At 32.7% G+C, this 16039-nt stretch overlaps 2 protein-coding genes across 4 annotated transcripts in view; one reads left to right on the top strand and one right to left on the bottom strand.

Annotated features, from left to right (window-relative positions):
- The window catches only part of LOC148617226 (transcription initiation factor TFIID subunit 4-like), a 28038-nt gene extending 26225 nt beyond the window's left edge, over positions 1-1813 (bottom strand). Inside the window, exon 1 of the mRNA XM_088584719.1 lies at positions 720-1813. Coding sequence (XP_088440845.1) covers positions 720-1787 — 1068 coding nt within the window. The 5' untranslated portion in view covers positions 1788-1813. The remainder of the gene's footprint in view (positions 1-719) is intronic.
- A 61-nt stretch (positions 1814-1874) lies between these two features.
- Positions 1875-15896, top strand: LOC148617225 (protein LSM14 homolog B-like). 3 transcript variants are annotated; one of them, XM_088584724.1, is made up of 10 exons: positions 1875-2108; positions 4593-4768; positions 5185-5344; positions 6550-6651; positions 7763-7984; positions 9737-9925; positions 10487-10625; positions 11928-12109; positions 13241-13359; positions 13678-15896. In XM_088584724.1, the coding sequence occupies exons 1-10, from the start codon at positions 1985-1987 to the stop codon at positions 13705-13707; spliced, it is 1443 nt and encodes a 480-aa protein (XP_088440850.1). In that variant the 5' UTR covers positions 1875-1984; the 3' UTR covers positions 13708-15896. The 3 variants fall into 3 exon arrangements, with proteins under 3 accessions (XP_088440850.1, XP_088440851.1, XP_088440852.1); XM_088584725.1 differs by having other exon boundaries at positions 11928-12113; positions 13245-13359; XM_088584726.1 differs by lacking the exon at positions 6550-6651.
- The last annotated feature ends 143 nt before the right edge of the window (positions 15897-16039 follow it).

The following is a 16039-nucleotide window of genomic DNA, read 5'->3' as shown; positions in this document are numbered from 1 at the left end:
TTATCTAATTGTGTAAATTTGATTTGTGTCTAAATAGAATTACTTCCTGTTCTTATTTAAATGCTCTTTTTTTCAATACCATAGTACAATCCTGTCATATCACAATTCATGTCACTGTAATTATTCTACATGTACACTGTACATGCACATGAATAAATGGTCATCTTTTGATTCTTACATCAGCGATGATTTTACAAGCCCAACAAACAGGCGGAAATGGGCAAAATCGTAAGTAAATATACAATAAAAAAGGAATTGTTACGGTAAAAACAGGATTATAAATAGCGGAAATCCACTAAAAAACAGAAGAAAATCATCCCTGTTAAATACATGTAATACATTGAGCACATGTATTATTAAATTTCATAATTTGAAGATTTCATTTACTAAAATTTAGCATCACGATCATCATTTTTTGAATATTTGTACCCAACATATTCATCAGGACTCCATTTTTATGTCCACTAAAAAATTACCAAAAGCTGTAGTTTCTAAAGTTGTGTTTTCCTGTTGTTTTTCTAAAAAAATTATTACATTGTAAACCCTTAATTTTTAGAACAATATTAAGGTCTTACCTGAAACCAACTCACAAAAATTTCATGAATATCAATTTTTTAAGCTACAGATGTTACTAACCAAATACATAATTCTTAAATTACTACAAAATCGCGCACATTTGAGAGCTCATTTTTCTATTTCTGACAACATAACCCACTTACAGTGGTCCCACCAGGTCTTGGGGCAATATGAACTTGTGAATGTCGAGCTGGAGATGGGGCAAACCGTATAGCTTGTGGTTTTCCTTGCTGAGGAACCTGCACAATACCAGGTGGACGAGGAGAATTTGCACTAACATTCACAACTTGCATTTGTCCTGAATTTGAAACACTGTGTACTATTTGAGGTCGCATGACAACTTGTGTTCCAGGAGTTTTCACAGTTATAACACCAGGTTGTCCTTTCATTGGTGCATTAACAATATGAACATTTGTTGCAGTTATGTGATTTCCGGAAGCACTATTATGAGGTCCAGTTACGGCCTGAATAGCAGCTGTTTTAGGTTCACTTTTCACATTAGTTACTGATGCATTTTCAGATTTCACAATTAATTGAGCACTAGCTGATGGTTCCTGTTTCACAGAATTATGTTGACTAGACACTATTGGAATACAATTTCCTTGAGACATTGATAGTTTCTGATCTCCAGTTACAGTCACAACATTTTGAATAGCACTATTCTCCGTTTTCACTGAAAATGATTTGATTGTATGAGGAGAGTTCACATTTGTATTACTTGGTGAAGGAACAGGAGAATTACGAGCATTCATAAGACCAGGCGAGTTGGTCACAGTTCTCAGATGCGGGGACTGGTTACGATTTGATTCTGGCACTGGTGAGCTTCTGTTAAGTGGCAATGAATTCAAAATATTGCCCTGTTGTGTTGAATTTACAGGATTAATTATTGAATTAATACCAATTAACTGTGAGTCTGTTTTAGGAGAAGGTGACTGAACATGAGAATTAACAACGTTTTTGTGAGATAGACCTGTATCACCATTAGAACCAACTGGAGCACCTGAGTTAAACACAGTGCTCTGAGAGTGTAGAGAAGTGCTTGATGTTGTGTCTATGTGATTGTTGTTTACTGACGCATCTGTCAATGAATTTGACACTTCCTTGTTTGATGGGGAAGCAAGGCGAGCCTCTAAATTGCCAACTAGAGCATTAATTGCGAGTTCATCGACAGAACTATTCAAAATTTCGTCTAAAGGGTTGGCAGCCGCCATTTCCCAAAAGTGAAAATTTTAGACTGAAATGCGCATGCGTACTTTTCACATTTGTGGGAACTCTTCTTCCTCAAGACGCCCTCTTGTGACAAGATCAAAACATCCGCCATTTTATCGCTGCTAACTGTGAAGCTGATAGAAGCAGATGCAATCCATCGGCATCCTCTCAGTCACAAGCTTTTGAATACAAAACAACCATGAGTGGCGGGGGGATACCATACCTCGGTAGCAAAATAAGCCTTATTTCGAAGGCTGGTATTCGTTATGAAGGAATTTTGTACACTATTGACCCAAATGAATCAACAGTAGCTTTAGCTAAAGGTAACTTTTGCAAAAAGTACGATGCTCTCATTTCGAATTGCTACCTTGTTCCTTCTGTGTTCTTACTTAAATTTGTTCATTTATTTTAATCCACTACTGAGACTTGTAAGAATTGAACTGTTTTTTCAGTCTTAAAACCATTGGAAAATAGTAGAAGTACATTTTCTAATTTTCTCTTTCACTTGAGCAGAAAAGGTTTATTATTGGTTCTCACAGTTATGCAGTATTCATTTACAGAACTATGCTTTACAATGTTAACATTTAAAACTCTATATAATACTAAAGAGGCTAATATACATCTTGTAACAGAAGAAAACATATTTTTCACTTGTGTGTTTTGAACCCAGTTCCCGCAAAATGTAAGCAGATGCCTTGAAATAAGCAAACCTGTTTTTCTTTCACTGTAAAGCAGAATGCAGCTTTTTTCAAATTCAGATTTTACTGTATATGTTCTTCTGATTTTACGAACTTTGGCTTAGTTTGTTGACCTCTTAAAGTTAGGTCTGAATAAAGCAGGAATGACTGAAATTCTAGGAGTATTCAGATCTTCAAGGTTGGCAAGCAGAGTAATCAGACATGATTTTTTCCTGCATTTGAACGGAATTCCGCTATTTCAAATCCGAATTTTACTGTTACGATTCTTTTTTTACTGTATATATACTTAGATTTCCGCTTTGTTTGTAGACCTTGTAAAATCATGTCTGAGTTAAAGATGTACATTTGATTTGTATATACATGTATGTAAGTGTACTACTGGGAATGATGTTTAAGGTAATTGCCCAAGACAAGTAAAAGCTGAAACTACCACTTTGACAAGTAAAAGTTAAATTATACCTGCCCACATGACAACCATATCTTACTCATTTTTTTAACATTCACTTATTAAATGACAACCAAGTTTTTCAGTGTGGGAAAGAAGAATTTTCATTAACATGTCCCATAGGGCAAGCTTCATAAAATGTTAATGTCATACCCTTTCCCTATATGCAATTCATGTCCATTTTCGTTGGATGAGCTTGCTTTTTTTAGGGGTGCAAAAGTCCTGAAAAATTTTTACACTTTAGTGCTAGTCTTGCATGTCTAACAAGTGTTTGCCTATTGTTAAAAAGGTATTGACAGTAACACAGGATTTAAATTTCAACCAGAGAACTTCATTACATATGATGCAGCTTGTACAACTGCTACCAAAACAAATTCATCGTAATATCAATCACTGAGGAACTTCATTATTTCATCATTTTTGTGATCTTTTAAGGAAAAAACAGTTCTTAACAATATGAAAAATGCAAATGTACATGTATCATTACAATTTTTGAATTATTTTTCGAATTATCTTTGTCAATTCATCAAAATAACCTCTCCATTCATGACATACATGTACCCAAGATTCAAAGCAGGTTTTTTGCTCTAGTCTGTCACTTCCATATGTATAAAATAATAAAGTACTACTCCAGAAACAGGTATTTTACTTCTATCAAAGACATAGTCAGTGATTTTAAAACATGTTCACCTTTGTCCTTTATGGTCTAATTTATCTAATACAATATAATTTATTTTTTTTAATTTTTAACAAACTTGATTCTTTTTCTCAAGTGATAAAATTTCTATCAAACTACATTTTGTACCATGGACCATTAACTGTGTCCCTGTTTAATATTATCTTGATATCTGAATAGCATTTCTGTAATTAGATTTTGGGAATCCCCATTCTATTTGTTTACCAATTTTCCTGCCAAAAAAGTCACATGGCAAAAGTGTAAACAGATTCATCCATTTTCTTTTACCAATTCTTTCATTTCGAAGTATTTAGACACTTCCTGATGGGATAATCATCGTTAATTGGATTTAATTTATTCTGTTATTAGGTAAGTCTGTTTCTGTATGTATTGCATGGTTAAACAGGGCTGTGAAACTTGTGTGTAGCCATTTGCACATGGCCTTAATTGTGTTTACCTTTGACCAGATGATGAGAGTTTTGATTGGCTCAATAACATATTTACATGTGATCGACACCTCCCATCAGGATATTGCCAGTCACAGTTGCCAGGTCTAGTTACCTTTAATTGCCTTCAGTCGTAAATTGGTCACATTCAATTAACTCAGACCAGGTGTCAACACAGAATTGGAGAGAATATCTGTTGCTGATAAACTTCCTGTTAGTTTTAATGTACAAAACCTAGGTGCCAAGAAAATCGCCAACTGGCTTTTTTTGTTGCCAGATAAAATAAAAATTCGCAAATTGCAACATTGGCAAAGCCCAGCGCGACCCATGCTCCAGTTTATGAGTACCAGGATGCAGAACCCTTCTGGTAAATTATTGAATGTATTTAAATAACAAACAGAAACATGTGACTAATTTATAAGTCTTGTACTTATAAGAATTCATTTGTTTTGTTGTCGGTTATTAATCTAAAGAATCACATTTTCAACTAAGTGCTTGTATTATTTAATACTGAGCATGGTTTGTTTATTTACTTTTTATAGTTCGTTCATTTGGCACTGAAGACAGACCTACAGACCGGCCAGTAGCACCAAGAGATGAGATATTTGAGTACATTATCTTTCGTGGCAGCGATATCAAGGACCTACACGTTTGTGAACCACCTAAACAACCTCAACCTTTGCAGACTTCTCTGCCACAGGATCCTGCCATTGTAAAAGTAAGAAGAAAGTACATTGTAACTCCATAGATCAAATGCATCCATCCTTGTGAATGAATATAGTGTATCAGTAATGAATCTTAATCTCAGGATCCACCTTGAAATTAAACAATTTTTTAATAATATTCAATAAAATGCATATTTACTGAACATCATGTTTGATACTATTAGCAGCCATTTCAAATTGATATTTAAACTTGAATCAAGGCAGGTTTTAAAGCTAAAACGGAAAATGCTCCCCTCAGTTTATTTGTTGCATTAGAGTTATGGGTCTCAAGTATGAATCGGTCAATACACCAAGAGCTACATTTACAGCTGTTTAATTTGTATGAATGTGAGAACAAGACTAATTAAGCTTTGTGTGATTTAGTTATAAATCCATACAGCCTTTGATCTGAAGTTCATGTTTGTTGTAGTCTTCTCAAACATCCTTCCAGCAGCAGTCCTCTGGTAACAGTAATTTTGGTGGAAACTCATCGTATCAGCCCTTTGGTGGTCCCAGTATTTATAATCAGTATGGACAAGGAGGTGCACCACAATCTTTCAGTGGTATGCCACCATCCCAACAACAGTCAGGTTAGTATTTCTTTCTTTTAACCTTTTCAGCTTTCGGAAAAGAAGAATACTTGTAGGGTATAGATATAGAATCAGAAGTGAGTTTACCATTACAATTTCACCATTGTTTGTATTACATTTGACTGCAAATTACACTTTATGGATTGTGAATTTCTCCATAGTACCCATGTTAAATACACAAATTTCAAGATTTTATGATTCATCTTCATAAAATACGAATAACTAAAAGGAACGGTTGGCCTAAAAGTAGCATTAACAGGTCTTTATATACAAGTTGCAGTCTTCCAGTTTTCAAAATAAATGACAAGTTTTGATTCTTAGCTGTGTAATATAAAGTTGTCTCCATGCCCAGCACAAATGTCTCGTTTTTTAGCAATATGCTCAGTAGCAAGTCATCTCATAGAGAAACATGCAGTCTGAGGTCTGTTCTAGTTGCCTAAAGCCTGAGAATGAAAATTAGTTAACCTTGAGAGGTGAAATTTTGAAATGTGTCAGTAGGTACAAGTTCACAATTAATTCCCCTTGACTTTTCGTTGTATACGAATATAGTTCCTTTTTTTTAGTGTGTTTCTAACTGATTTTTTTTCTTTCCCTGTCACAAACTTTATTGCTTAGTATTAACTGCATAAATGTAGGGCAAGTATCAAATTTAGAAGGGACTTTTTTTCATTCTGTTATTTTATGTGGAAGTTGTGATTTGGTCCTATGAAAGAAGGTCAAAATTTAGGACATTTGGCAGTGGTCACTTTTCATGTCTGCGTGCTCTCCAAAGCAGAGTTGCTAAAAATGAAAAATAAAAGTGAATTTTTCTGGCACTCTTATAGAAATCTGCTTTTACACATGTTTCCATATTGGTGAAGTTTGAATGAGTTTGAAGCGGTGGAATTTTTTTTTATGTCAAGATGGGTCTGTTGAAATGCACTACAAAATTAATTGTGTCCTCGTACCAGTAACTATGAGACATTGTTGTGATGCAATGTCAGTTTTACGGAGAAAAAAATATTTAAAAAATATATAGCAAACCTTTATGTATAGGTACATTTGTTTTGTGATGTAAATCATATTAATTTTTATTCAATAATTGTTATCTTATGGTTTAGTCAGAACATTTGCCCAGATTTAATCAATTCTGACCACTGAAATATTAAATTTCTAATAACATTCCTTGCATATAAATAGCAGTACATTTAAATGTATTTTATTAGGTTCGCGTGGGCCCTCCCCATCATTTAATCGTGTATCACCCACAATGGATCAGGGTATACAAGTGGGGATGCGAGGAGCTCCTCCAATACGAAGACCTAGCGGTGGGTACTAATCATCCATCCGTAACCCCATCATGATGCATTTACAGGAATTGTCTGTCATAATAGACTTTGTAAGCTGGTTATAGTTCTTATTTCATTGCAGCCACAGAGTTTTTGCTTTATTTTAAAGATTTATAAAAATTTCAGTTAAAATATTATTAAAAACAAATTTGAAACAAAATATTGAGCTGAAAAGGAAATCAGCACTCATGACCATTAAAATCTTGTATTTGCATCATTATTTTCAACACTTTATCTTGTCATCCTTCTTCTGTTCTATCAAAAATCTTAGTTAAATTTTTGAACAAGTACATGGCTCATAAATGGATGACAGGATTTCATGTTTTACAAGTACTGAAACAAGCCCGCATGATTCACCTTAACCTCTCACTCTACTTGAATTTTCATCTGCATGTAATAATATGGGATTTGTTATGAAAACAAATAACAGGAGCTTACTTTTTCAGCTTTTTAAGACAGCTTCCTTGATTAATGTGTTTTAGTTTTTCAAAACGCTTGTTTTGCTTGCAGTTCATATTGGCTTTAAAATGCTTCAACTTTTTACTATAAAAACTCATGTTAAGTCCACATTTGTGTAAAATCTGCACTGCTACTTGTTTACCTGAGATTGTTTGTAGAAAGCATATAAAAGTATTTATGGCTGCAAAATTTTCTGTTTACATATTTCAGAAATTAGTTATGTAGTTATTACTGATCATTAGATAGATAACTGGACTTTGATATGAATGTTTTGGTCACTTTATTTGTTGTTTATCAGTTTAATTTAAATATGTGTTAATGGGTTATAATAGTGCAGATTATACACAAGTTCTTGTGGTATGCTTTTATGCGTAGCCAGCTGTACTTCAGGATTAATTATTCAGACTATTGTTTTGTATTTATGATTTAAATATGGTGTTCAATATTGTTCCTTTTGTACTAAATGTTTTGCTATTTTGATAAGTAGAAAAGTTAGTTATTTTTTTATGGCTTCAATTTTAATAACTATTTCATTGATTGAATGGTGTAACTCATCATCAATGTCTTGTGCTTATTTGGTTCTGTGTAGAATATGAAGAGATGTAATATCATGTACATGTATGTATTGTAGGATCACGAGGTGCTACTCCACCAACACAACAAAATAGGAAGTCCCCAACTTTGGACCAAGGAACCCAGATGAGTCCTGAAAAACAAGTTTCATCTGGTCCTCAGTCACATCAAAGACCTGATACTAGAAGGCCTCCCCCTCAAGGTCAGAGACCACAGTCAAGTTCGTCTTACTCCAGGGGTAGAGGAAATAGTCGAGGTCGAGGTGGATTTGAGAGAGGAGGTGATTTCTTTATTCTCGCAGAAAGAAAAAAAGCATTGTATAAAACAAATTTACCAAACACATATGACAGTTATAATGAATAAATGCAAGGCTGATGTTAACATTTCTAACTAGAAAACTCGACAAGCATCTTTTTTATGCCCCTGGGACTAAATGTAGTGAGGGGGGCACATTGCAGACCAAATTTTCTTCCACTAGTACTTTTTCGAATTTGCAATTTATCTATACATTTCTTTTTTTAACGTATGCTAACTTTCATTTTTTTGGTTGGCATTGTAAAATCATGTCCAATATTATTACACCCTTGTCAATCATGCACATTTTTGCACGATGACTCAAAAATACTGAAATCAAGAGAATTGAAACTTTGAGAAAGTGTATATATTCATAGTGAGATGTTCCCTTTGATTTTTTGGAAAGTTTTAATTTTTTGTTCAGTTAAGGACATTTATTTTAAAAAGGAGATGTTTTCATGATTTTTTGCACAAAATCCACAAGGTTAAAAGGAGAAGACCATGTTATTGTGCAAGTCATAAATATTGAAACTAATCTGTTAAATATTCATGAAAATTAAATTGAAACAAAATAATTGAGATTTATTATTAGGAAATTTGAATTTCCTGTGCCTATGGGTGCCACCATGTTCGGTTGAACTGTGACGTCACGAAGTTGGTTTGTAAAGTGAAAGTAAATAGGTATTTGATTACGATGTCTGAAGAAATTGCAAATTTGGGACTTTCCCCCTATAAATTCAACCCAAAATAAATAGAAGAAGAGATCGAGACACAACACGTAAGCAAATGTCAGACATCATTGACGAACAGCGGGATTTGCAGCCAGATGGCTAGTATTTGTTAAAAAAAATCTTATGGCTACTGCCATGACTTCTGAAGAATGTTCGTGTTGCTGGTAAAAAAAAAACTTTTAGAACATTTCTCTTTTATCATTTGTGCAATCGTAAGCTTGACAAGTCATCATGTTTTGGTGATTATATAAGTAGGATCGTAGATATATTTACAGAATATTCATTGTTTACATATTATTTGCAGTACTTGTATCAGTACCAAACCGACTTAGTGACGTCACAAGCCAATCAGAAGCTATCTTTAAAAATCAATAAAGTCTGACTATGATCTTCCTTCAGATAGGAGAGTTCTGCAAGATGGCTATCCACTTACATTTCAAGTATTTTGAACTTTGCATTGCCTTGAGCATTTTATAAAAGCGCATTTTGCATTGAAGGTTATTTATTTTTGTTTACGTGGATATGATTTATCATAAGAGCCTTATTTAATGCGAATGTGGTCTTTCCCTTTAATTAAAATGAAACTATGGGAAAGTCTACATATGTATAGTGGTAAGCTTTATTTTTATTTTTATTTTTTTTCAATTCCATTTTTGGGATACAGAAAATTATTCATAATTAAGGGGTTCATTGTTTTGCATGATAATTAAAAAAATACTTGTATTATTTAAAATAAACTTTGGAAAAGTGTATATATCCATTGTGGTAAGCTCTGTTTTAATTTTTTTTTTGAAAAAAATCACTTTTTCATTTGAAAATGCTTGCAGCATGCTGAAACCAATCCTATATCTGAAGAATAATACTTTTTAAAATATTTTCATCTATATGTACATGCATATGTTTTATATGGGGGATAAAAAATCTAATATATACTTTCTTTTTTTTGGGGGGGGGTGATAAGGGTTAAAACATTGGTTTATTGAATGACATTGCCATATACTTTTTAGGTGGCAGTAACAGAGGTTTGCTTAGGGGTGGCCCAAGAGGAGGAAGTGCAAGAGGTGGTGCCTCAAGAGGGAGAGGTGCCAGACATGGAGAGTCACTGAAATTTGAGGAAGAATTTGACTTTGAATCTGCCAATGCACAGTTTGACAAAGAGGAGATTGAGAGAGAACTTAAAGAAAAACTTGTGATAGGTATAAGCTAATTATTATTATAGACTTTTTGTGGTCTTTTATTGGCTGCATTATATTTTAATGAATGCAAAAGATCTTTTGTTCTATAAAATTTTAATCAAGGGGATGATCGTTTGAGCAGAAATCAAAGAATATTATCCAAGGATAAACACTAGACTTTGAGAACTGACACACACAACAAATAACATGAAATAACCAAAATAAACCGTTGAAAGAAACAAAGGAAAATGAGCACCTGGGACTCACTGAAAACTAGGTGCACCTGTAGGGTAAGTGTCCTCTGCTTTTCAGGAAACACTGACCCACTAAGTTGCTCTTAAAATGTCAAGTCCAGGGTAGACGAAGGAGATAAGGAAAACTAACTATGAATCTAGGGTCAAACACTTGTTTATGATATTTATTTATTTTTTTCTAAATGCTAATTTTAGTACTTGGATATGGAACACTATTTGCTGGTTAACAACATATTTACATACATTGTTAGATGATGCTGTGAATGTCTGTGTATAAGGTTCAACATACATTATAAATCTTGATACATTTATCAACTATTATTTGCAGGTGATAAAGCTGTTAATGGAGATAAAGACAGTATAGAAAATGGAGGTGATGAAATCGAGGAAGATCCAGATAACCACTATGACAAAAACAAGTCGTTCTTCGATAATATTAGTTGCGAAGCAACAGAGAGGGCAAAGGGGTAAGCATTGACTGCAATGGTCTATCGTATAACTTATTGAAAGCTGCATTGCTCACAAAATAAGTTACTCACATTTATTTATCACATGATGCTATTGTGCTCCACCCTTTTTTGTTTTTCAATCAGAATGAATATGGGGTTTCCTTCATTGTGTATAATGATTAGGGTGTCTGTTGTTCTGTCAGTAACAAATATATTTGTCACAGATTTCTTGGCTTGTACTGGAGGGAATGACTAGATATTATTTATATGGCTTATGCATGATGACTTGTAGTGTGTCTTTCCTTTCCAGCTTTATAGGTCATCTACTTCTTGTTTTTTAAGCAACTTAGAATTTTTACATGTATGGTATTGGGAAATTTTCCGTTGCAGATTACTCAGCGCCCATTGGAAGGAATGATTAGATGTTTGACGATCTAGTGATAAGAGTAGCTTTTAATTATTAGTCCACATAAAATTCAGACATGTCAATGGTAAAGTGATTCATGGTAAAAAAAAAAAAAACACCAAACAAAGGATGCTTTTTCAGTCTATAAGCACTATACTTTCAAAGAACGATAATTATTTCTGCAAATTTGCTCTTTTTAGAAGCCATACATTCTTCTTCCACTAAAATCAACCAAATCAAGAACGATAACTCTTGCAAAGTGCAAATTCCATGTACCATCTATGTAATTTTTATTTCAAATGTGCAACAACCAAATGAAAAAAAAGACTGGTAATGTGAACAGGAACTGTTTCTGAACAAGAAATAAAACTGAATTTGGTTTGTTTTTGACATCCATGAATCACCTGTCTGATTTTTAAGAAAGACTGATACTAAAGATAATTCTATATACAGATTACAGCTTTGTATAACGATTAATTTTATTAATTCAAAATTTCTGTTATTAAATGAAATCATGAAGTCACGGAGGACATTCACTCAACCTGAAACACTTCAAATGCTACATGTACATAGCACTTTTAAATATAACAAAAATGGATTTTAATCATATGTCAGAGACAATGACCAAATTAGGGTGAAAATGTCAGAATTTTATTGACATTTTTTTAAAATCCCCAATACTTTTTTTTTTTTTTTTTTTTTTTTTTTGGGGGGGGGGGTGTTTTCCTAGCCTACAAGTAAGCTTTCTTTTATATGACCATTTTTTTTTAGAATGGGGGTATAGATTTAGTGAGCATTGCTTACAGTTTTTCTAATGGTTACAGGGGAGTGAGGGTATCAACTGATGTTCTTTGCTCACAGTTTTTCTAGTATTAGATTGTGGTTGTTAGTACACCTGTATTTAATGGTTGTAGCAAATCAACAAGAACAAGTTGGAAAGAAGAAAGAAAATTAAATGCAGAGACCTTTGGAATGTCAGACCGAAGGAATTTTGGTAACCGAGGATATGGTGGTTACCGTGGTTACAATAGAGGTTATAATCGTGGTTATTACAGTGATCGAGGGTCAAGAGGTTACTCTCGGGGTGGTTTCAGAGGCAAGTTAGCAATTTTGAAATTTTTATATACATGGATGATGGCTATTTCAGAAAAAATGTGGTCAAGGAGGCAGAACACTCATAATATCTAGGGGTACCACCAACACATTAAAATAAGAGACATTACAAGTGTTAAATAGAAAATTCTCTGAATGAAGACAAGAATAGACATTCAAGTTGTGTGCCATTTATTTATGTACATGTAACTATTTGAGTAGCAATTTAGGTATATAATTATTTCAATAAACAGGAAATATATATAAAAACATGATCGACCACTTGCTCATCTAATTGCGGACCTGCCAACCATTTTTATTTTTTTTGCTTAATTTTTACATTTTTACATTTTTTCACCCCAAATTACGCTGGTGCGCTTTTGGTATTCAAATTACGATTTTTACCAAAATTAAGGATTTTTTTCATTTCCGGTCGGACTGATTAGTTTTTGAAAATCTGAGTCATTTTAGAGCTCCTAAAATCAAGGTCTTAAAACATTTTAAAGATAGTGACTTATCAAAAGCATGGCAGAAAAACGTTTTGTTGAATATAGTTTAAGTGTCAGAGAGACTAAAGTCCATCCTTGAGAAATACATAGTTAAATTAAAAATCTAGAGGTCTAGAAACCATAAGGCTTTTATACACAAATAAGTAAATAACAATTCTTTAATTGCCCCAGTTTTGCATCTTGAGTAGGTCTTACTTATCTTATGGGATATATAGAGATGAAATTTTACAATAGATGATTTTTTTGTGAACATATCGATACTTTACAGAATGTTTTGGGATTTTTCTAGTGGAAAAGTGTAGTTATGGTCCAAATCATCCTGAAATAGCCCAGTGTTCCCCTCTGTTGATGTTTTTTTTTTTTCAGCGACTGTGGGCCACGCCCCCCAGATCTCCAGCTGATTACTCTTTTTTATCAAATAGGGTTGGCAGGTCTGTAATTGTAATAGACATGTTTAATTCCCTTGTTCCAATATCTAAACAAAAAGTTTAAAAAAAAAACTTAACATCACACAGTAGGATTTCATATTTTCTAACTATTTTTGATCATAGGTGTCTACAGAAGTTGTAAATGGTTGTACTGGTTTTAATTATGAACTGACATGATTCTTCTTTTCTCATAAATAGGAAGCCGTGGTCGAGGTGGTGGAAATGGTGGCAACAGAAATCGCAGTCAAGGTTGGGTGGATTATAATTATGATTACGAAGCAGCTGGATTAGACAAACGCCAGGGCTCAGCCAATAGAGTAAGCAATGACATTTTGCTGATATTATAACAATATTTATTCTTTAACATTTTGATACATTTGTAGAATATCTTAGAAATTTTTAGGTAATTTGAAAATACACTTCTCCCGACATGATGTTCAAACATTTGTGAACATGTTTGATTTGCATATACCATTGCTTGATACAATACCATGGAGAATTGTTACCTCTTCTATGACTAGGTTATGCTAAATCCTGTAGTTAACTTTTATCCATATATATTGGAATAAACTCACCTGTAAAGTTTAGAGAAAGTGATTAGAGTTACATGTATTTATTAAATGAGTCTTTTTCAGCAAAGACCGACAACAGCAGCGGAATCATAGTACCTGGAACCTGTGATAATTAGTATGCAAGGGGAGCCTGGCAGCTTTACAAAAATAAAACAAACAACTCCTTCAATGCATGCACCATCACCCCTCGTTACGTTGAAAATTGACTTCATTTCACACACTCTGAAGAAGCAAGTTTAGTAAGAGTGCTGTGTTCAATGATGTCGAGGGATTTTATTTGTTTAACTATTTGTATTAAATGTAACAGGTGTCAACCACAGATCTGTGAAATTTGCTAGCAGCTGATTGGTACAATGTGAGTGATAAGTTTGTAGACTGTGTTTTATTGAAAAGACCAGCAAGTTGTGACCTTTCAGCTGTAATGCCTTTGAATATTTGTTTCTTCAGCTCTGAGTTCTGTATAAAAATCAGAAATATGACAATCTTTTATCGAACAAAAACCACTATTATGTTGAATTACTTTAACATCAGTATTTTTGTCTCTACATTTTATGTCGCAAGGAATTTAGTTTTAATTGTAAATACAGTAATTTGGTGACTGTAAAAATCGGGAGAGTGAATAAAACAAAGCTTAGCTTGCAGTGTAAAATATTTATCTTATCATTTTTGTTGTTAATTTTTTGTAATAGATAGATGAAAAACTTAAAGACCATGGTATTTTGATAACAGTGACACTATGATTGTATATCAATAATAAGGTAAATGTCAGCATCTTAATATACATATTAAGATACGTTTGGTTGTCAGAACAACTGAATTTTGGGGCAATTTGTTCCTATGAAATACTGTGCTATTTCTTGACTAATCATATGATTTCTGCTTTGGAACAATTTGAGTTCAATTCTAATGATGGAATCTTGAGCTAAGCTTTTGCAGATTTGCCTATTGAATACTAAAGACCCATCTTTTTTGTTATTAAAAATGACGTTTAAAATGGTTAATTAAATCTGTCTCTTGTTTACATACTATTTAGTTTAATAATGTGTGCAATAATATATATTTTACCATGTCATCCCATATTTCATAGTCACCAAGTTGACTGTACATTTTATTGCTGCTGCAAGGACAGCTTGGAATAGTGCTATATTTATTCTTTAATGGATTTGAAGGCAACTTTCCTCAGAAAAATCTGTTAAGTTGTTATTTTAACGTACTTTGTTGTATTTATTTATAGTAGTGCTTAAAATGATTTTTCTTGGTCACTTAAATTATAAAGTACATGTAGGAAAGAATTTCTGTGAGCAAATCTGTGTTAAAGACTTAATTAAAATGGACTATTTTTTTTTATGCAAGGTTAGCTAAATTTAATTGGTCTAACACAATGAAATCATAATGCTATATGTCTAAAGTTTATGTAAGTTAAAATCATATATTTGGAAAGTAAGGTTCTTGTACCTGAATCAATTGTAAAAAGGTTGTATCCTCCTATTTCTGTTTTAGATCTTTACACATTGAATGTCAGTAGGTTTGATGGCTCATATGTATTTTTTTTTATATATGTAAAAATCTATTTGTATTCCCGAAAACATACATTTATTTAAAATGGAGGAGACTTTGTTGATTCATAATTTATTTTTGGTTCAAATTAACATTCTCATATATTTTAGGCTGAACATAATATATTTTTGTAAGGCATCGAAAGATCTTTGGTTTTGCTTGTTAATTGCTTGACATGTATTGAAGTTGTTTCTTTATTATAGATGAATAACCTTTGGCCTATGTATTTCACCAAGAGAGTTATTAATTACTTGGCAAATGATTTAAAATTCTATTGACAGGAAAAATGTGTATTTCATAAGATTATATTATTTAAGGTTTGAAGATGAAACTGCTGAAATGTTTATAGATACATTATGCATATTGGTTTAATTGATAGTTTCAGTAATAGAAAGTTTGTTATATAGCAAGTGTTAATTTCAGATAATATTTATAATTATTTTAAAAACCAAATGTTCAGTTAATGTTGAAATAATGTCAATGTGAAGTTAATTTTAAGAACTGTTTTCCTTACGGTAATGTATTAAAGGTAAAATTTTGTGGTGATCGAAAATTGCCATATCAGTGCTGCCACTGAAGTTATAAGACCTGGATAGAATAAATTGGAGGTATTTGTGGCTGAAGTAAATATGAAGGGAATATTATTCATAGAAGTGTTGACACTGGTCAATGTACAAGACTTAAAAAATTCAGAAAATTTGGAATAAAAGTGATGTAAATTTGTATTGATGCTTTTTATTTTTATATTTATTTTGTTTGTTGCCTGGTTTTTACCTAATTACTTACATGATTGATGTTGGATTTTAAAGGAGACAATATGATGAGGGTCCATTTCCATTTTCTTTGTATGGACACTGAAAATCATTAT

This window comes from Perna viridis, chromosome 5 (genome assembly GCF_037379345.1).
Source record: "Perna viridis isolate PV_CMFRI_1.1 ecotype Kerala chromosome 5, ASM3737934v1, whole genome shotgun sequence".
NCBI lineage: Eukaryota > Metazoa > Mollusca > Bivalvia > Mytilida > Mytilidae > Perna > Perna viridis.
This window is presented reverse-complemented; position numbering and strand designations above follow the sequence as displayed.

Coding starts and splice junctions, on each gene's coding strand:
- LOC148617225 (XM_088584724.1), top strand. CDS start 1,985: ATGAGTGGCGGGGGGATACCATACCTCGGTAGCAAAATAAGCCTTATT. Junction 9,926..10,486: donor TAAAGAAAAACTTGTGATAG/GTATAAGCTAAT, acceptor TATTATTTGCAG/GTGATAAAGCTGTTAATGGA. Junction 12,110..13,240: donor CTCTCGGGGTGGTTTCAGAG/GCAAGTTAGCAA, acceptor TCTCATAAATAG/GAAGCCGTGGTCGAGGTGGT.